Source organism: Dipteris shenzhenensis, chromosome 2, assembly GCF_047967505.1.
Source record: "Dipteris shenzhenensis isolate YYH24624 ecotype China chromosome 2, Dip_SZ_1.0, whole genome shotgun sequence".
Taxonomy (NCBI): domain Eukaryota; kingdom Viridiplantae; phylum Streptophyta; class Polypodiopsida; order Gleicheniales; family Dipteridaceae; genus Dipteris; species Dipteris shenzhenensis.
The window spans coordinates 21,380,822-21,403,464 of NC_141597.1; the positions used below are offsets into that span (position 1 = coordinate 21,380,822).

The 22,643-nt window shown below is 45.4% G+C and overlaps 1 protein-coding gene across 3 annotated transcripts in view; it reads right to left on the minus strand.

The window, feature by feature from the left end:
- Nucleotides 1-22,643, minus strand: part of LOC147904475 (Metallopeptidase M24 family protein) — a 138,744-nt gene that overhangs the window by 13,803 nt on the left and 102,298 nt on the right. For all 3 annotated transcript variants that reach the window (XM_087386756.1, XM_087386754.1, XM_087386751.1), the window contains exons 12-13: nucleotides 16,564-16,644; nucleotides 11,694-11,810 (exon numbers count right to left, since the gene is read on the minus strand). In XM_087386756.1, coding sequence (XP_087242882.1) covers nucleotides 11,730-11,810; nucleotides 16,564-16,644 — 162 coding nt within the window. In that variant the 3' untranslated portion in view covers nucleotides 11,694-11,729. The remainder of the gene's footprint in view (nucleotides 1-11,693; nucleotides 11,811-16,563; nucleotides 16,645-22,643) is intronic.

Consider the following 22,643-nt stretch of genomic DNA (forward strand, 5'->3'; position numbering starts at 1 on the left):
TGATGTGACCTTCATAGATATATGATGTGGATGGGTGAGAGGAAGACAGCTCTGCTAAAATGTCTGGCTTCCTTGGATCATGGGTGTTAGTTTAAGACTGAGAGTCTTTGGGTTTGGATCTGAAGTCTCGAATCAATGCTTGTCCTTCACGTAGAATGCCATTTTCCTGCTTTCCTAACTTCCTTCACTTTGGTAAGTTCAATGCATCTTAGCTTGAGCTGAGTCGGATGGAGTTCTCTAGATATCCATATCTTCGTGCCCTTCAGCCTACATGTTTGTTTTAGAATCTTGATCTTAGCTGCCTTGTCACTAATGGAGATCCTCTTTTGTTGGATATTCCAAATAGCCTTTGGATCCCATTCCACTCATGGGGTCTTCTTGAGGTAGTCGATTTTGTCTTTTGTGAATGTCCCCGTGACTTGGCAGCCATCTGGTAATCCCCCCACGTGTAGGATCAGCTTGTTGACTTCTCTGGCTGCCTGTACTTTCACTTCTTTAGAGAGGTCAGCATTGTTAACCTTATTGCTAACATTTGTAGCCAGCTCCTGCTTGATTGAGCTTACCTGAGTATGTGATAATCTCTTTACTGTGGACACCAGCAAAGGTGCTGGTGGAGATGAAGTACATTTCTGCAACACTTCCTGAATAATTTCCTGCCCTTTTTTCCCCTCCATATCAGTGTTTTTCCTTTCTAGAGCTGCAATTCTAAGCTTGAGCTCACGAATTTCCTGCTGTAAATATTAAATATGCTCTTGCAGGTCTATCATGCTCACCATTTTCTTGTGCTAAAGATATGTCTTTGAATACGGGGAGGGCCTTTTTGAGAGGACGTACGGAGGAGGGTATGAGGCTGCAATGTCTGAGTACATGGGCTTGCTTGGAGCGAGGTCGTGGCAAACGTCTTTGTTGGCCTGTGCAAATCGAAAAAACCATTTGCTGAGACTAACCCCCCAAGGCTAGCCCCCCCGCCCCCCCCCCCTCTCTCTCTCTCTCCCGTCTGCTCCCCCGTCTGCACCTCTCATATCAGACATGGAATTATTCTTCGAAAGGTTTGGTTCTCCATCTGCACCTCCGTCTGCTCCTCCTGTAACTTCTCCATCCGTCTGCCCTAGTTGTTAGCCACCTACCTCGAGCCTTTCACATGTCCTACACAGTAGCAACAGTCACCATACAGCAGGTGCACCGTGCAGTCGCAGAGGCAGGTGCCGCACAGCCAGGTCCATTTCAGGCCTCCAATCTGGTCGTACAGCAGGCTTGGGGGGGGAGGGGAAATGAGGCTGAGGGGGTTATAGGGAGAGGCTGACGAGGGTAGAAGGAGAGGATCCCTGGCAGAACTGCGGGCAGCTGTTCTGGCCAAGAGATGAGACGTTTTGGAGCAAGCTGCATCTTGGAACAGAGGCTACTTGGAGCAGCCAGCCCTAGAGAAGAAATGCACAATGGAGAAGCAAGAAACTAAAGCTCTTGAGGCACCCCTTTGACTGAAAATCGTTGCAAATTGAAGATGCAACTTACACTTTCTCTTGACCTTCGAAGTGAGCCTTCACCACATGAAATTGAAGGCCGCTAAGTCTAAGAACAATATGGATTTGAAGGCAGCAGCTTCTGGGAGCAGTACGAACTGTTTCTGGCCCTGAAGATGGATCTAGAGCAGGCACAAGTGTTGGGGCTCGAGCTGGCAGACTGGTCCTGGAAATGGATCTGTAGCAGGCGCAATTTTGGGGGACTCGAGCTGGAAATGGAGAAAAATGCAGGCTCTGGTTTGCAGACACGAAATGCTGCCAGCATTCAAGACTTGCCAGAGAAGAGGGAACAGAGAAGCTGAAGGACTGAAAAGGAGGTGAGGGAGCTGAGGGGTTGAGAGGGATGAAGAAGGCGGGAGCAGGAGCAGGTGCACGATGGGGAGCTGTTCATGCATATATTTCCCCATTCCTATAATGCATCTATTTTGGCAATCCCTGCTACTTGAAAGCACGAGTGCGACAAAAACCAAAAAGAAAATGCTTCAACCCTTATCTCCCTACAAAGTTGACAGGTCATGATGTTACCCCCCCTAGCTCTCGAAATCGCATCCTAGGTCAAGCATGCTCTTCACTTATGTGAGCGGATAACAAGCTAGGCTAGATACATCTTGGATAGCTACGGATAGTAAGTATCCCCTCATTCCTGATTGTGGATTATAATGATGAAATATGAAATCAGACACCTCAACACGAAACTTATGTGCATCTTTTATTGCAGATTCCAGGTACTGCTGCTCCAACCTGTGATTTTCAAGCTCCTGTCTTCTGAAAATTGGCTTAATTATAGCTGTCCTCTCTATATGGGCCCACTGTGTAATCTATATGGGCCCACTGTGTAAAAGAGGTCCAAATGTTTAAATACTTTCCCAAGTGCGTCTTCAATGTTTCTAATTATGGCTTCTCTATGTGCTTTTTTTTCTACACTTGAATTGCTTAGTTTGCTGTGGTTTTTGCTAGATGTAGATCAGTGCTGTGATTCAGCTCAGCTTCTTCAGGCATCTATTGTGCTTCACTTTGATTTGCAGTGAATGTCTTTCTGCAGGTTTCATTGCATGCAGATGCCAATTTTTGATGATCTCACGTAGGTCTTCTTGATTTGTATCTACTTCAAAGTTCTGTAGTCTGTGTGGGGAATAGTGTAGGCCAACATAATCTCCCTGTTTGCATTTTACTCATGTCCATGCTGATCTTTTAGGGCACTGTATGCACTACCTTCCTCTTGATCATCTTGAATGTTGCTATTGGCTTGTGTTGCAAATTAAACTGCAATTTCCTCCACTGCACTACTTTTCCTTTTGCATCTTTTTGTTGCATGTCTATGCACCGATAATATGTAATAGATCATTGATAGACAATATTTCCACCTTCTGATGTTGTTGCATCTTCTTATGCTGCTTTGCTTGCAGATATTGTTCTGCTTCCCTTTGCCTATTGATATGTAATGCCAGGGCAGTTCTGATATATGCAGTGGACGAAGTGAGCTGTACGATACATGTAGCACCATATTGAATTGTATAACATGCATACCGTACCAAAAATTGACCGTACTTGCAAAGTTTTCTACTTTCATGCCATTTTGGCACTTTTTGCTGTAAGTTTGTGTTGGGCTATCCCCATTATGGATTGGATGATGCCCTCATGGGTTATATTATCGAGTCTACACAAGGTCATGGCATATGTAACCAATGCATAGAGTTCTAGACGGCTTGTACAAATTCAAATATACCATATGAACAATGAAGGAGTGTAGGGTTCCCCATGCATTGGTGAATAATAAATTTTTGCACTGTACATGTGGCACTATGCCATGTGTTGCTCTAAGATTTAATCTTAGTGTAGGGCTAGCGTTTTTTACAAACCTGCACATGAAGTTGTATGCAAATTATTTAAACTTTCTCAATGGTTGTATTATTGATTTTTACACAAGCTTGAGACATGTGTACCCAATGTATACGGTTTTAGACAATATGCAGAGTTCAGATTTAGAATATGAATCTAGTTCAATGGAGGAGTCTATGGTTTCCCATAGATTAGTGAATAACAATTTTCTGCACCACACTATGCCATGTGTTGCTCTAAGATTTGATCTTAGTACAAGGTTAGGGTTTGTTTACAAAACCCACACTTCTTTGTATTTCAACCTGTGTGCAGTTCATTTCAACGGTATCAAACGTGCAGTTCATTTCAAATTTATCAAGCTTTCTTCAACATTGTGTCTTCTCTCCGCTCTCAGTAGTTTTTTAAACCCTTGCCCCAACCCCCCCATGCCCCACTCTTTGCTTCCAAAAAGGCGAAGTTCATCTAAGTATGAATAAAATACATAGAAGAAAAGATACAATCCCATAAAAGCCTCATACTAAATCCAGCATGAAAGAAATGAGGCTGCCATAACAAATCCGCAAGGTGGAGGTGCCATGAAGGCCCTATGACTATATATTTGAAAAATAAACCATCGTCCCAATCCCTGATGAAGGAAGCTTTCTTGACCAAGTGTAGCATGTGAGGAGTCCCGATTCCTACCTCAAGTGGCCATGATGGTGTGCAATATCTTGCCAAATCATTGTGAGTGACTAAGAATTATAAGTCTAAGTCCCATCTAATGCCTCTATGCATCTGGATATCCAAAATTTCCATGCAAGAATCTTATGTTGATAACTTTGAACTCTTTGGCACCATCGTGTAAAGGGTTTACCTTCAGCTTCAACATGGAAGCTCATGTCAAGATGCCACAATGCAAGCATTGACATGGGTGGGCTGATACACCAGAGGCTTGTGAGACCTTGCTCATGGAGATACATAGTTTCCGTGAGCATGAGATGGAGCTGGCTCACTTCGCATGGGAGCAGGTCTGCTTCAACCAGGAGCAGGGCCGCATCATACAGGAGCAGGCTAGGGTCATTCGGGAGCAAACGGGTCTTATTCAAGGACTCAGACAAGATATCATGCAGCTCCGACAGGAGATCACAGCCATACACACTGTCCTAGGGATTACCCCGGTGGTCGAGGCACAGATTGCGAGCATGCAATATGCTATTGAGGAGACTTCCAGATGGGTTGATGTGGCCAAGCAGGAACCCGCAAGGCTAACCGTTTCAGCTACCCTCACGGAGTAGTAGCAGAGAGCCAATAAGGCTCTCAATATCACAGTACGCGGGATCCCACACACTGAGGCTACACCAATGGTAGATGCGACTGCGTTCGTGGCCGCTACCATGGGTGTGGCTGAGCACAGGATAGAGAGGGCATGGCGGGTAGGGAGAGATCCCAACCGAGAGCAACCCTTGATCATATGGTTCCATGACACTCAAGCATGACTTTCAGCTCTACGACGCAAGTCAGTCCTTCGAGATCAGCCAGCGATCTCTATGCATGAGGACCTTACACCTCTTCAGGTTGAGGAGAGGCGCTCTTTGCTGCAGCAGTGGGATCAGGCCTAAAAGGAGGGAAAGTGGACAGTGGTACGAGAGGGACGACTTCTTATAGGCCCCTATAGGGCACCTGCCCCCTCCCCTCATAGGAAAGCACGGTCTATCAGACTCAGATATCCGAGACCCTATCCTGCACCATTTGGAACTGTAATGGTACCTTATGGTCAGAACCAAGGAACTTCTCAGAATCCTATACAGGCCACGACATAGTCTTTTATACAGAGACACATCAGAGTCCAGAGTGCCCTCTTCCAATAGTCAGCGGATATACATGGGAGTCTGCCTACAGAGATGAGACGAGGGGTACAGGAGGAGTTCGAGGTTCAAGTGGAGTTGCAGTCCTTTTCAAATCCACACTTCTGGGGACCATTTCAGTAGAGCAGAGAGATACACATTCCAGATTTCTTTGGATGTCGAATCGACAGCCGAGATCTGTTTGTCGCAATTTGCTACTTCCCCCCTGAGACCTCTCAGTTTGCCAGAGATATCCAAGGTGATGATGAGACATCCCCATTTGCTGCTCTTTATCAGTCCATCGTTGATTTCTCTAGCCGCAGAGAAGTCCTCCTAGTGGGGGACTTTAACGCGAGGACAAGGGCCCGTCAGGTACCACTTCTTGACTTCAAAGATAATTCCACTCTACTGCCATATATTGACCTTGAGGAGGCAGGTATGCTACAGGTTTCGACTGACAGGCGAGGTCCATTCTCATCTTATGGGCAGGCCCTATTAGACCTCGGCAAGATACATGAGCTCATTATCATAATGGTCTTGACAGATGGCCCGCTTCAAGTGGTTTCACATGCTTTCCACATGGGGGAGCTTCAGTGTTGTTGATTACATCATGGGATCCCCTGTCTTCACATCTCGCATTACCGACTTCACTGTAGCACCTCTCTCCCCAAGGGCTGATCATACATACCTTTTCTTTAGCATCTCCACCCCCCTTCGCATAGCACCTTCCACCCCACTCAATTCTTACTCCACCTACCACGATATACGCTTTGATCGGGATCACTCACCTTCTTACTCTGGCCGTCTGTACATACTTCTCACTTATATTGACTTCATACCCCTTTTAGAGGATCGTGCTGCCCTGATCACCCGCTCACTACACGAGGCAACCATTCATGCTTTCCCCCACACCACCCGCTCCACCCGCCCACCACCCCATGGAACCGTACCCTGTAATAGTTCGTACGATGATGAGTGTAAGGCTTTACGCCGTCAACTCAGATTCGAAACCAAAAACAATCTTCCGAGCACAACGCAAATACCGTAGACTGGTACGGAGGAAGAAACTAGACTTCGTTCGCCGGAACGAGGAGGAGCTACTGAAGCTTTTGTTTGATAACAACTCTAAGGACTTCTGGCGGAGATTTCTAGAAGGACAGCCCCCTCTGCCACTCACTGACACTCAAATCTGGTTTGATTATGCACGCACACTTTATGACATCCCAAATCAGCCAATCCCTAATCTCTCACACATGCCTCGCCCCACATCATGTACCCTCTTCACTAGAGGAAGGGTAAAGGACGCCGTAATGAAACTTCATAATGGCCGAGCAAAGGATCATGAGGGGTTATGCATTGAGTTCATTGCATATGGAATTAACCTCCTAGCCCCGATCTTAGCAAAGCTTTTTAATGAAGTTGTTTGTTTGGGGTTTCCACACACTTGGACCACTAACACTATCTCACCCACCCACAAGGCAGGGGATCCCACGAGCCCCGAGAACTACAGGACCATTATGATTGGACATGTCATGTTCAAGATTTATGCATCAGTACTTGACTCCGAGGTTAGCAGACTTGCAGAGTGTCGAGGACTTAGAGCAGTAGGACAGGGCGTGATCATGGAACCATGGACCACATTCTCACGCTCAGATGTATCATCGAGGAGGCGTGGTCATGGAAGCAGAGGGTTTATTATTGCTTTGTGGATTTCTGCAAGGCAGTTGACACGGTTCTGAGAGCCCACCTCGTACAACGCCTGCAGGACTTGGGTTATGACTAGGAGATCATTTGGGTTGTCATGGCACTTTACGAGAGAGTTTCAAGCAGAGTTCGGGCAGGATCCGAGTGGACAGACGAGATCATGAGCACCATCAGGGTCAAACAAGGGTGTCGTTTGTCGCCTACCTTTTTTGGCCTCTACATTGACGAGCTTGAGACAATGATGCAGACACAGGGGGGTGTAGGTTGCTCTCTTGCGAGCACGCTGATCTAGATATTGCTCTACGCAGATGACGTGGCTCTCTTGTCTTTCTCGGCAGAGGGGCTTCAGAGACACCTAGACACACTACAGTCCTTTTGTGAGTCATGATCTTCAATACATCTCGAGCCATCATGCGTCAGGAGCAGTTTACATTTGAGGGGTCACCTATTGAGATAGTTTCATCATACACTTATCTTGGGGTTATCTTCTCCGGACCCAACTTCACTATGAGACCCGCGACGCAGGCACGCTTGAGCAGAGGGTATGCTTCATTGGCCAGACTCGAGAGGTAGTGCTTCCGCTCGCACTTTTAGGATCCACGCACCAAGGGGTTGCTTTCTGACTCCTTGGTTCGCCCAGTGGGGATGTACGGCAGCCCTTGTTGGGAGGCAGACTTGTCGGATACAGAGTGGGCCCATGTGGAGCGGCTACAGATTCTCATGTTATCACGGATGATTTGTGGTAAGCCATCCGTTCCTCACCGGATCATTCAGGCTGAGTTTGGGTCACCCCCTTTACAGCTAGATGCTGCATTTCAGGTCATCACGTATCTATACCGAGTTAGGGAATATGGGGATTACACCTCGGGCCGTAGCAAGCTACCATGGATAGCTCTATCTTCTTCTATGGCACTTGCAGCAGAAGGAGACCAGAGGTGTTGGTATGCACATACAGAGAGATGGTTTAATCAAGGACCCCGCATGGATAGACTACCTCCCTTCCAGTACAGCATGGATGCTCTGTTTTCTCCCCTCCTATCACACGAGGTAAACCAGGTTATCTGTGAGGATCTGCTACAGCTACACACATTTCAGACCTGGTTGGGACCGAGTGAACTCCCAGTGAAGCTTAGCTTCTACAGAGATCACTTCTTACATATCACAGCGGAGGGTTTCAATGACCCACTAGGATACACGTAGATTCACCTACCCCACTCGCTGAGGATCTCTCTTAGGCAGTTCCATATCTCTTCACACAGACTTTGCATCGAGAGCGGCAAAGCTATGCGACTAATCCACGGATGCACACTGTGTGACATGCACGAGGTTGAGACAGAGGAGAGCATTTCATCTTCGGGTGTTCTGTGTACTATGAGATCCAAAGGTGTTTCCACTGCCTCTTCAAGGATAGTAATGGGATTTTGGCCCGTTTCCTCTCCTACCCAAACCAGCGGTGTTTGGAAGGTTTCGTTCATGAGGCACTTAGACACCATGAGAGGATACTCCAAGCACGGAGACAGGAGCAAACTTCTTCTTCGGCTGATCCCTCTCAGAGCTCTATCATGGAGTTCTTTCAGCTAGATCACATGGACCCCCATGATACGAGACCTCGACATGACCGTGACTCAAAGCCTGTGACCCGACAGCTCAGACAGAGGGTCGACACATAGATCACACTTGGGGACATCCCCTCCTTGTTTAGAGTCGGAGCCTGACCAACGGGGTCACAATATCCCTGGTCAGACGCAGAGCTACGACCAGGAGACGTGCTAGGACCGCACCTCTGAGTGGCCGACAGCACTCTATTGCCGACTTCATGCCTCCAATGCCTCATCCATCCTGATATCTTGCTACTGCCAATGATGATGATGTTGAGATTCATATATAGTCAACCATCGACATGACTATGTTGTACTTAGGACTTAGTACTACCATTCTACATTTTTGCATTTTGCATTGGTATGGACGATCGTTTAGTAGCCCCACTACCACAGCTTGTTGTATTAGGATTTTCACAGTCTCATAGACCCATCGGTCTTCCGAAGACTTTAATAATCTTTCTTTCTTTCTAGCAAAGAAAAGCAATTGATAAAGGTCATGGAAATGACCAAGTTTTTACACCTATGGTTGTGGGAAGGGCAAAGAAAATTTGTCAAAATTTTCCTTCTACTCATAAGTCTCATGTGGAGACAGCTGGTGGTGGTAATGCAAATGCCAACCACAATGCTCATGGTTCAAGCAATGGAACCGACACCTATACATGGGATTGATCAAGGTCAAGGACAAAATGGGACGGATCAAGGTCAAGGACAGCAAGATATTCTTTGTTTCTTTATAGAGATGAAAAAGGATTGGGGACCAAGTACGACATAGGCAGATCCTATTGCAGTGAACAAGATACTCTCCATTTTTTTACAGAGATGAAAAAGGATTGCGGACCAACTAGGACAGAGGCAAATCCTATTGCGGTGAACAAGGGAGCATGAGACTTAGGATCAGGATGTATAGCTAGAAGATCTCCCGACCGTCTAGTCCACTAGGGCAATGATGGGCAAATTGATAAAACTGCTTGCAAATGTGACACGAACATGCCTTTGATTGAACACGACCATAAATTGAGAAGTCCTTGGAGCTCAGTGTGTGCGTCTTCTTCGACTTTGTTTGCAAAGTTTATTGAAAATTTTGCATACAAGGTAAACCAAAGGATGAAATCATCAAGTAAATGAGAATCCATCCTACACTAACCTCTCTCATTCTAGTTTCCCTCTCACCTGCCCAAGGGCCAATCCAATCGTGTCAAGGTGCCCGATGGAAATTCTAGGTAGTCTTGGAAGTACAAGCTCATATTTTCCCAAATTGGGTCGGACTCCAAGTATTAGGAATAAAATAAATCTTTCCTATAGGTACATTGGAAGGGGTAAGGGACATAATAGAAGCAACAACATCAAGGTATATAATTCCACTGAAAGTAGCCCTTACCAAGCAATCTAATGCTTCTAAGTTTGGAGACTAGATTAACAAGTAGTGAGCAAAAAGCCAATCCATAACTCGTCTCCCGAAAGGATAGGATCCCAAAGAAAAAAAGAAAGCAGGAAAGTTTCTTAAAGTCTTCAAAAGACTAAAGGGTCTATGAAACTCTAAAAACCATATAAAATGAACTAAATGGGTGAAGCTATATGTGATCATCTACACCTAAGACAAATACAACATAAATATACACAGTAGTGCAAAGTGTTTGAGCCTATGGAGAGAACTGGAACTGCAGTGTGGCATCACTGTGGTGGTCTCCTGTATGGCGTCTGAGGAACCAAGTCAATGTTGTGACTGAGAATGGATAAGAAGGTCTTGGCAAAGAGAGAGTACAAGGTTGTGGCAGCCTAAAACCCATAATAGAGTGTTGGTGTTGGTCAGTATGTGTGGTCTACTATGGTCTCCTAGCCATGGCCTTGCGTGAAAGCAGTGCCACTTTCATACCTATCATTCGTGCCTCTGGTCCGATGAACATGGAGAGAAGATCCCCAAGCCTGATCTGTGCATTGACACACTAATAGGTCTATTGTATCTATGGCTCTAGGCCTCAGCTACGTCGTCTCCCTAAGGCCTGTTGGTCTATGCTATTTGACTAGAAAAAGCAGTGATCACGCTTTGGGTGGGGCTTGACTGAACACCCTGATCTCATCTATGTGCCCTGAGAAGATGGAAAGATTCTACCATAAGTATGTGGCCATGCTCAAAGAGTAATGTCCTACCTAAGAGTTCTAAGCTCGTCTTCTAAGAAAAGATGCCCTTCTTGGCCGATGCAGGTGGAAGTGCAGCACCCGATGCCGAACCCGCTACACGCATCTTCGAGTGGAAAGGCGGACCCAAACAGAATGTGAGGCAATTTGAACTCCTATGGAGGCTTAAGAAGAGGAGGAGAAGCGAGGAAGGAAGAGAAGGGGGAGCAAACAGGAGCAAGCTTCAAAAGGCAACCAAGGAAGAGAGTAGGAACGAGAGGCAATTTGAAAGGTAGGAGGGGCTAAAGGAGAACACAAACACTCGAGCAGGATGTATGGTGTATGAGTCTATTCAAAGCACCATTATCACATTGTACCATTGTATAGCTATATGGATAGAAACGGACAGAGAGGGAATATGGGAATAGGTGGCAGGCTCACGGACTGGTTGAGGTTGTACGATTAGGGAGGGACATGTAGACGTGTCCGTACAGCTGTGTGGATGCACAGTGAGGGGTATGGAAGACGAAAGGAGCAAAGGGAAGGTTGAGGGAAGTTGAACCAAGATAGCAAGAAGCACGGGTCATCAGGGAGCTCAGAACCTAATGGAATTACTTTTCTCATATAGGTCTAGCAAGCTTTCAAATTCACAGTTCAAGTTAAGTAGGATTAACTAGCTTTCAATTTCATGGTCTAGTAAACTTGTATTATCTCTCCACATGAAGTATATACTTGGGTTTGGGCCTACGTGCTTAGATCATCCCACACTTTTCCATTTCACAAAACTAAAATACATTCACTGTTCTTCCATCTTCACTCTGAAGGGTGTGCCCTAGCCTAAAACAGTTAAGTAATTGTAGCAATCTGCTATACAGGTATATGGCAATCACGCATCTATACTGGCGACGGAATCAAGATGTGTGCTCACAGCTACAAACGTATCAAACACTTTCCAAGTCAAGGAGCAAGATACCTAATAAGCCAAGCCCTACTTCAAGGGCACATCTTAAACCATCGCATGGTAAACCATTGCCTCTGATAGCAACACTTATTAGCAAATGAACAAAAGGAAAGGAAACATGTCAGCTTACATTTTCAGGTGAATACTAAAGACCGTAATGTCTTCCTCATGTGGCAGCTATCTTTGAGATGGGCTTTGTATTTCTTCGAAGCCATTCCAAGGCACTACCTTCGCACAAAGGAGACACCTGCAAACATATCTTTGTGAGAACATATCCAACTACTCCAAAATTTAAAACTTTTATAATTCCATTGCATTGGGTAGTAGAAGATAACTGTTGGTGCACATCAAGTAGTCTTGGGTCAGCAAGGTGTCCATTTACAGCAATGAATGTTCATTTAGACACCTACCAGGCAAGGCAAGAATTTAAAGCTTTTATAATTCCATTGCATTGGCCAGTAGAAGATAGCTGTTTGTAACAGAGACATGATTCTTGTATGCAAACAAACCGTGACTACTTTGGCTTTGGGGGACTAGCCTAGAGGAAGTGAAAACTCCTAAAAGTCCCTAGGAAACCATCCAAAAAGTGGGGTCTAGTTCTAGGTACATTTACTAGGCCCAAATGCTGGCTTTCATCTCACCTTGAAGTCACTTGTGCATTTTCGAGATTTGTGTTGTTGCTCTGGTGCCCTGAGAGGATGGGCACTTGCTTTCAGGACTGCCAAACGCTTTTTGGCAAGCTGGATGCCTTGTGGAATGCATTAGTCAGCTTTCATTTAGTCACAAACACTTTGGAATGCATTAGCCTTGCCTTGGCAATTGCCTACTAGTTTGTACTTGGATTTGGATGCCTATTGAAGCCAAGAATTGGCTAGAAGAGTGGAAGTGTCAGTGAAGCAAAGTGCGAGGGTGAGCCCTTGTTGTAAAGAGCACATACCACTAACAGAGGCAATAAACAAATACCGAAAGGGGCGCCAATCTGTGTCTTTTGTATATCGTATGTTCAAGTAGAGGCATTCTAGCCTCCCTTCCAGTGTTTCAAAGTTTATTTCTCAGTGGTTTTAAATAAAAGGAAGTGTCTGAAAGTGAAGCATATGAGTGTGGATGAAAAATTAGTTGTGGATTACTTTCCTTTAGTTATCTAGCGGCCGGTTTCACTGTTGGTGCACATCAAGTAGTCTTGGGTCAGCAAGGTGTCCATTTACATCAATGAATATTCATTTAGACACCTATTGGGTAAGGCAATTAAATAAAAGGATGTATCCTTGCATATACCTAATCTTATGGTTGTGGTTTGAAATGACGTTTAGGACACCATTCAGTTGGCCGAGATGGTAGGGAAAAAAATCCTACACTTCAACACCTATTAGATGGGAAGTTCTCTCCCATCCTCTAGCTGAGACTGATATGATACCACTGGAGGGAGAAGAATTATGCAAACACATGGGGCACCTCAACAAGCTTGGAAAGATGGAACAAGTCAGATACCGCATAAAGCAATGGAGGCTACAAAGACCACCGGCTGTTACAGAGATGGGAGGAATGGAGGGAGCTATGGATGGAGCTATGGCTGCTGATATACCAGAGACTCAAGTGAAATCAGAGAATTAGTAATGCAGAACATGCTACAGAAATTATGGCTAGACCTTGGAAAAAAATGCAGTCCTAAAAGCAGGAAATTAACAGGTATGAAATGCAGAAATATCTTGACGATGATATATCAAGGTTCAAAAGGCATTTAACCAGCAAAATAAGGACCATCTCACACGATGCAGAGGTGGAGAGGGGCAGATGAGCAAGACCCAAGATCCTAAAAGAGGAAAGAATCTGAAAAATATGTGAGGAAAGAATTTATAAATTAGGCCCCATAGGAGAGGTAGAAGATGAGCAACACATGCTCATAAGATACTGATCCTATGCACATATCAAGGAAAAAGATAGTGGCCGCAGGGGTAACCTGAAAAATCTGCTACAACAGCCAGCCCAAAAGCTTGGAAGCTACCTAAAGGAAGTCTTGGAGCATCGCAAGAAAGTCCTCGGGTAGTGCACAAGCTAGTTAAGCAAGTACTCACAACCTAGTTAGTTTGTAAAAGATTTATTTTCACTGTCAACAAGTCCCGTTATAGGCTCCCTTCCGGCGGCGGGCCATGCACAGGGGAATGCATGGGCACAGCTACTGGGATCATGGTATGCCAAGTCCCTATCATGGTAGGGAATAGCAGCCCTCTACCATCCTCAAGATATGGCTACACCACCATATCTACATGTACGGTTAGGAGTCTAGGAAGAAAAATGGCTAGAGCACGGGAAAAAACGAGGCAGCAGCCACCTGTGTATGACAACATTGCACCCAAGGGCAAATTGAAATACTATAAAGAGGGTGGGGCTGCTGTAAAATTTGAGACATTCAATGGGGCACAAGACAAGCTGAAAGCATTGACTTTTGTGCAACAATTTGATGCTGCCTATGGCAGTGGGAACTTCATGGAGTCATCGAAGGTAAGGAGGCAGCCACATTTCTCAAGGGCAATGCACTTCAATGGTGGACCAATTTGCTCTTGCAAGGTAAAGCCCCTAATACTTGGGTTGAGTTCAAGCAAGTCTTCTCATCTGCTTGGCTCACCACCACTTTTTAAGTGGATATAATGACGTCATGGCATAAGCTGGATGCCGCAAATTGTAAGAACCTCGAAGAGTACAATAAAAAGATTTGGGAAGCCTTGCTGCCCATGAGCTCTTACAAGTGTGTGAAGCTGTCCAAACAGATCGAGAATATTGTTGTCGTCTGCCAAGGGAAATTCGGGACTACTGCACCAAAACCAAAGTCTCTAATATGTCCAAACTGATAGAAAATGTCACAATAGCATATGCCCTATTACAGGGGAAGACTTCGAGCTTCAAGGGAAGCCACCAGGAAGCACAAAAGTTTAGGGGCAGCAAGCAAAGAGGACATAAAAATTCAAGAGATTTGAACAGCCCATCAAGTCTAGATTTGTTGCAGAATAGAGGCGAGCATTGCCTCGAAAGAAGTTGTCAGAGAAAGAGAAGAAGGCCCTCTATGATGCCAACAAATGTGTCATATGCAAGGAAGAGGGTCACTGAGCACATGAATGCCCACACGGAAAGAGGAAGTTTCCCTCATCAGATCAGAGTGAGAACAAGGGAGAAAAGAGGGATGACCAGCAGGGCAAGAAGCCCAAACCCATTGCTGGTCTTATGCCAGATGTCACTGGAGCTATACAGGATGTGGATGCCACGAAGTCATGCAAAGCGTGGGGCAAAATCCACAATCAGACCGCTTTGTTCTTCTTTGATCCAGGTGCGAGAGCCAATCTTATATCACCAGAGCTGGCTGGAAAATTGGGCATAAAGGCAAAAGAGATGTGACACAAATATGGCTTGCCCAGGACATAGTGAATCAGTAACACCAATCATTGGGAAGCTCCGCATGCACATTCTGAGCTACGCGGACATCGAGGAGTTCTACATTATGCCGTTGAATGGGTGTGATGTTTTGCTCCAAATACCTTGGTACCACAGGAAGGCAGCATTTCTGGATGCCAGAAACTGAACTCTAAGTTTGACTCACAGAGGGAAGACTTATGTTTTGGATGCTAAACTGAAGGGAGAATCTATTCCAATTGTATCGGCTTTGGCCATTTCAAATGTACTGAAAAAGCATCTTTCTGAGTACTTGGTTTTTGCAACTGGAAAATAGCAAGCAGAAGAAAATTCTAATTTTTCTAAGCTGGGTAAAGAGAGGACAGATTTCCTTTTTCAGTTCCGCGAATGTTTTTCTGACTCCCTACCACAGAACTTACCCCAAAACACCCTGAGAACCATGCCATAGATGTAATTCCAAGTAGCAGCCCGCCAAACAAGCCTCCTTATAGGGTTAGTGCAGCCTAGCAAGAGGAGATAATGATTCAAATAATGGATCTCCTCGAGAAGGGTTAATTCAGCCAAGATCCTCGCCCTATTGTTCCCCGGTCTTGCTTGTACAAAAGAAGGCTGGCTCATGGAGGATGAGCGATTGGGGCTCCACATGGATAGACTACCTCCCTTCCAATACACCATGGATGCTCCGTTTTCTCCCCTCCTATCACACGAGGTCAACCATGTTATCCGTGAGGATCTATTACAGCTACACACATTTCGGACCTAGTTGGGACCGAGTGAGCTCCCAATGGAGCTTGGCTTCTACAGAGATCACTTCTTACATATCACAGCGGAGGGTTTCATTGACTCACCAGGATACACACGGATTTACCTACCCCCACTCACTGAGGATCTCTCTTGGGCAGTTCCAGGTCTCTTCACACAGACTTAGTATCAAGAACGGCAGAGCAGAGCGACTACCCAGGAAGAGGCGCATATGCACATTGTGTGACATGCAAGAGGGTGAGACAGAGCACTTCATCTTCAGGTGTCCTATTTACTATGAGATGCGAGGGCGTTTCTACTACCTCTTCAAAGATATTATCCAATGACCAAGCACTCATGGCAAGCCAGCTTCCAAACCATGACTAGTAGGCTATCAGGAGATAGTGACTTAGATTGGAGACATCCTGACATAATGCGTGTGAAATAGAGGCACAAAACATATGACCTAGTGTGTCCTTCAATCAAATGAGTCCCAGAGATATATACTTAGCTATATAAATACATTTGAGTGAATATTTTCAAACATAATCTGTGAAATGAAAGAGTAGTACAAACAATAGGAAAGGAGTAAAGGGGACCTAAAAATAGAGGAAGCCATATCCTAAAAGATAACAAGGTAGAAAATTGCAAGCCAAAATAAACCTACACTATAACAGTGTTTTAAATAGACTAGAAAAGCAATAGTTAGCAGCTGCACATTTTGAAACTTCAAAAAATGGCTCAGAGGATTGGATACATTATCGAAAATCACCTAGAAAAGCGACAATTAGTAGCTTCACATTTCAAAACTCACTTTAAATACGGCTGAGAGGATAGGATACATTATGGGAAATCACCTGTTCCCAGACTTCTTCATGATAAGCATTGACCCATTCAATTTCCTCTTGAGATAATAAAGCCAAGTCCATGAGATTCGTCTGAACAAATAAAGAACAAACCCACAAATCAGATCCTAAAAATATTCAGCGGAGTAAATCAGCCATGTCTAATTTGCAAGAACACAGCACTATTTTGCAACAAAAGCATTCATATTTGGATTATTAGCAGAAAGAGGCAAGGCTTGAAGATGAAGATAGCCATGGCTATGGAGGAGTGGACAATGATAAAATACAGAGCTAGAGAGACACAATGAGAGTTTGTTGCGCAGCTCAAATCATAGTTATGAGCTTATCTTAACTTCAAGTGAACAGCCTATTTAAATAGGTGTGGAGCTACAAATGTCTCCATCACTCGTGATGTCATGGAAAGGATCTCTAGATCCTTAATTACCTCCTTGAACCTCTAGATCCTTAGTTATCTCCATTATACCAACCACAAGCCCGTGATACGTCCCACATTCTCCAAACAACGTAGGCACTCATACACAAGCACACACCTAGACACACTAGAGCTCCAAAATTCCCAACAAAACCCCTTTGGAGCGAAGGTGGACTGATATACAATAAACTTCAATAGCCATGATGATGAGGCTCATAAAGGCACAATAATGCTCCAACTAAGACATGTTTCCTGCAACAGACTCATAGACTAGCAAGCATGGCTTGGAGGCCATGAGCTTGGCCAAAAAAAGGCTCAGAGGCTCAACAAGCATGGCTAAGAGGCTTAACAAGCATGGATGCACAAAAACTCAGAGATCTACGGAACAAACACCAAAGAGCTTGACCACACACGGCTGTGCCTACATCAATCTACCCAAAAATCAACCCCCCCTTGCTCTTAGCAGGGAAAACTAACAACATGGAGCCTTTTAAAATCTAAGGCGGTAGAGGACATATATTTATTAGAAATCATTTTGAGGAACATCCCGGGCAGAGAACCCAACTATAACACTCAAGATGACACACAAAACAACACAAACACATTTCTAGGTTTTAGAAATCCCAATCCGTATCATTGATGAAACATTCGTCCTCTGACAAGTCTGTAATCACTTCCACAGGTGCTTCCTGTAACACTTTGGCAAAATATCAATATTTAACCAGAAAAGCCCTAAATTTTGAAATTAGGGTTTCTCAGAATTAGGGTTTCTTATATTTTCTCAGAAACATGCACAACTGTAAGCCCTAGTGCATCAGAGGCTAAATATGCCAAAATCTCCAAAAAATACTGAAAATCTGGGCTAAAATTGCAAAAGTCGATTTTTAGGTCAAAAATCACACTTTTGACAGTTTGCAGATTTCAGCACGAAATGAACCTGGGAACTTGCTGTGAGTATTGGATAAGCTTCTCCTCAGTAGGGCGACCAGTTCTAAAGCAGGAAACGTCAAAAAAGATGGCTGGAACCCTAAAACCGGAGGTGGTTTTGGCAATACCAGTAGTGGTTTTTTTTTTCCAAAGAAAAAACCAATAGTGGTTTTGAGGATGGGAGCTGATTTTGAAGGGACTTTTGCACCAGGATGCGGCGCCTGCTGTAGTGACTGCAAATATGCAAGAAAATCTGGAGTTGATCAAAACCACCCAATCAAAAAGCTGTTTTCTTGTTTCAGCAGGCGATTCTCGTGATGAAACTCATCCAAAAGCTCTCCAGAAGGCTGGACCAGCAAAGAGAAGGTGCGGCAATTGCTGAAGAGACAGTTCCAGTACAAGATCAAAGTGATGGCGGGCTGGAGCAGTATCGGACTTCAATGGAGAGGCTAAGGAAAGGGGAGGGCAGCTCTACCTTGGAGGGAGAGGGTAGCTTCCATTTGCGCGCCTGCCTCATCCTCTAGGTTGGTAGGAGAAGGGAAGAGGAAAGGTAGGAGAGGTGGCTCTGATACCACATGAAGGAACATGGTGGAGAGAGGGAGAGAGAGAGAGGGTAGGCTAGGGAGAGAGGAAGTGATACTCAAAGGAGACATAATGAAATGGAAATGAAATGACTAGAGCAATGAACAAAAGGAGAGTACTCACATGTAGACCAAAGAGCTTGTACCTTGATACTTCATTGATTTGACAATAGACAAGTACAGCTCTTATATAGAGCACACACACACATATGAAAGGTAGGAGAGGTGGCTCTGATACCACATGAAGGAACATGGTGGAGAGAGGGAGAGAGAGAGGGTAGGCTAGGGAGAGAGGAAGTGATACTCAAAGGAGACATAATGAAATGGAAATGAAATGACTAGAGCAATGAACAAAAGGAGAGTACTCACATGTAGACCAAAGAGCTTGTACCTTGATACTTGATTGATTTGACAATAGACAAGTACAGCTCTTATATAGAGCACACACACACATATGAACACCAATGCATATGGGATAATTCCCAATGTAACACATGGCATCAATAGAACACACTAGACTAGAATTCACACTAGAACACACTAGAACACACCAAACTGACTCAACTTGGCTTCATATTCTAACATTTGTATCCCCCATTTTGCTGCCATAAACATAGGATACCTAAGAGTAGGAGAGGTTGTTGAAGAAGATTCGACTTGCTTGGAAGTCATTGGATGCCTAACCTTACTCACAGGTCTGCTGTCCAAGTGACCAATACCAACACCTCTCTGCTGTCCAGGTGACCAATAACAACACACCTCTACTTGAGTTCATAGAGTTCAGCAAGTCTCATAGCCTCCTGAAGGGTGCTGGGGCTTTGAGCTGACACATCAGCAGCTATGCTGGGATGAAGCCCATGTATAAACCTGAGCAGCTTGCTCCTATCACTATGCACATGCTTGGTGGAGGCACCTTCAACAAGAGGGGATCCCTATTAGCACATGGGATGTCTTTAAGGAGCAGATGTTTCAGACTTTTGCCTCTCCCCTTGCTAGAGACAGGCTTGTCTGTGAATGGGACAGTGAGAAACTACATCAAGAAATTTCTGGAAGCTGCTGTTTTCCCATGGCATTGATACAGCAAACCTGTCACTGCTTTGATCACTCTTAGGGTATAGCATGAAATAACCCTCCATCTTACTTAGCCACTCTTCAAGCGCATGAGGGGATCAAGATTCACCCTTAAACTTGGACAAAACAACCTTATCCTTAGCATCCTTACCTTGTTTAGTAGGTCCTTTGCGTTCAACAGATTTAACAGGTTGGATACATTGGTGGAAGGGGCATAACTGACCTCAGATCTGCTGGGAGAGTCTTGTACTCATTGAACCTCTGGCATAGTCCATTCACTCAGGACTGGCCCCCATGGAAACATTGCCCCTTGGTGGCTCCCTGCTTCTATTAGCTGTCACACCACTTGTATGGTATGCTTTGCTCACAAAGGACATAAAACTAGTAGGGTCAGCAGGAGGTTCAGCAAGGATGTCAGCCTTTGAATCTGAATCATCATCTCGGGTCTGTTCCATGGGCTTTTTTCCCTCATGGACTTGGTTTCTTCTGAGCTGGTCAAGCTAATGATACCCCTGGCAGTTGCAGACAGGGATCTACAGATGGCACCTCACATGTGCAAGCATGTCAAGGCCAGGAGATCCTATATTGCAGGTGCTTAAAGAGATGGCCATGGAGATTGAGGCCAATGGACTAAGGATGTAGAATGCCTTTGCAACTATGAAGAGAGGATCAAGGTCTCCCATAGGCTGCTTCCTAGACTGACTCCCAATCCGTAGAAACACAGTTTGAACACTGTGGAGAAGCTATATTTGAACACTATGTAGAAACACTATCTGTACATTGTTTAGAAGACTCTGCCTGAGCTGTATAATGCCACTTACTAGGGACAACAGATTCAATGTCCACATTGAAGATACACAGATTGCCCTAATTCAGCTATTGAGGGCTCAATCTAGAATAGAACAAGAATTGCAATTAGGGATTGGAAGTGCCAAATTTCAATATCTGAATTCAAATGTGTCACCTAAGAGCCAATCTCTATACAAAAGAATGTAAAAAAGGAGTAGGGACAGATTTGGAGAAAGGGGGATAGAGGAGCAGAAGGGAGGGAGTAGAATCAAGTAACTCATATAGACGACTGTGGGCCGAGGCAAAGGGCTCACTAAGGCCCTTGCTGAGTACTAAAATAGACCACTGTCGGCCGAGGCAAAGGGCTCACTAAGGCCCTTGCTGAGTACTAAAATGCTATACTAGTACAAAATAGCAAAAAAAGTAGCAAAATAGCATGAGAGTGGCATGAAGATATCAAGTGCTCAGAGCTAGAGTCCCAAGTGTATGAACCGGCTCCACATATCCAGGCTCCACGACGGCCCTCGGATGAGATGCAAAGAGCTCACATATCTACATCTGTCGGGATGTCTCCTATGGTGGTGGACGTGGTCTCCTCGATCTCTGGATCTGATGAGCTATGTCAAGGGCGATGCCTCACCTCGGTCAATTTCCCCTAAGGAGAGCTGAAATAGGTCGGACCTCGATCGTGTGTGCTCTGGTCACATGTCACTCCGTGTACGATCTCTATGCCCCTCGTCTAGCAGTGTTGTGTCGGCTCCCTCCACTGATCCATATATCTCTCATGTCGGCTAGCTCCTCCTCCTCTATCCCAGAGTGCCCTGGGGCTGAGTCAAATGCATAGAAATCCATGACATGTCTCTGCGCTCGGTCTACCTCGGTACCCTGTGGTGCAATGGTCCCATCCTCCTGCTCTCTGATATGTCATAGTAGTATCTCCCTGTGTCGTCGCATCTCCATCAGGTAGAGCCCAATACAGACCTGGTCCTAAAAGTGGATCAGTCATGAGAGTGGGCCAAACCATACCCCTCCTGAAAAAGGCAGTGGTAGCGCCCTCAGATCTCATAGTCGACTGGGCAAACACAGAGAAAGTGCTCCTCTGTCTCGACCACCCCCATCGTGCACAACCTGCAAGTCCCCTGCTCTCTGGTTATGCGTGCAGCTCTCCCTGTCTCGATCCTCAGCTGATGGGATGAGAGCCGCATCTATCCGATGGCAATTCTCAATGCTTGTGAGACTCCTTTGTCCTCGAGATACTGAGGTTTGATGATGAGCCCATCTTCCGATACTCTCAAAAAGTGGTCATAGTAGAGCTGGGTGATCGGGAACTCCTCGTCCCCCCCCAAAGTGCGAGATGTGTGGAGCTGAAGGAGATCTAACCGTATGATGCGGTTAATCTCATCTCGTGGGATCGACTCGGGCGGTGCATCCATGCTATACTGAAACGGGGGACACCAATCCATCTGAATGCCGTGACTGGCAAACCATGTGGTGACGCGTGCAAACCATGATGTACCTACCCCACTCCCAGATAGTCGTATGGAGGACTCTAGCGCCAACCTCGGAAGTCTCTCACAAGGTAGGTTCCAAACTCTGTGGAGGAAAGTCACTGTCTGAAAAATGGCATCAACCTGGAGAGGGGTCATAGCAAACTCTACCTATACTATTTGATGGGGGACCGAGGGCTTACTCCGAATCATCTTGGAGCCCATAATCACCCGTAGCCGCTCGAATCTCTTCCATTCTGTTGCTGAAATATCACACCCCCAAAAAGGTGCCGCATACATGGCAGTCGGCCTCACTAGAGTGTCAAAAAGCCAACACTTCGCCGGTGGATCTTGGAAGTGCACCTGGAAGCATTGTCGCTCTACTCGGGCCATGGCACCATGCCCTCGTGTGAGTCGTGCTCTGGCTGCGTGGGTCATCGTGAAAACTGGCCCTGTGAAAACTGCACCCAAGTATGTGTAGGACTGTACGATCTCCACTTGCTAACTCTGGTATGTAAAGCTATGTCGGTGAAGCACTGCATAAGAGGTGTTGAAAATCATGACCTTGGTCTTCCCAAGGTTAACCATAAAGTCTCTCTCTGCAAAACACCTCTAGGGCATCTAGATGCCTCTGTAGTCCCTCTGTCGAAGAGACTATGTCATCCACATATAGTAGGATCTGTATCATCAAGTCTGCTAATGGTGCTCCCTCGCCTCCTAGGCCGTCTATGAAAGAGGTAATCTCATCAATGTAGAGCCCGAAGAGAGTCAGTGAAAGAGGGCATCCCTACTATACTCCGATCG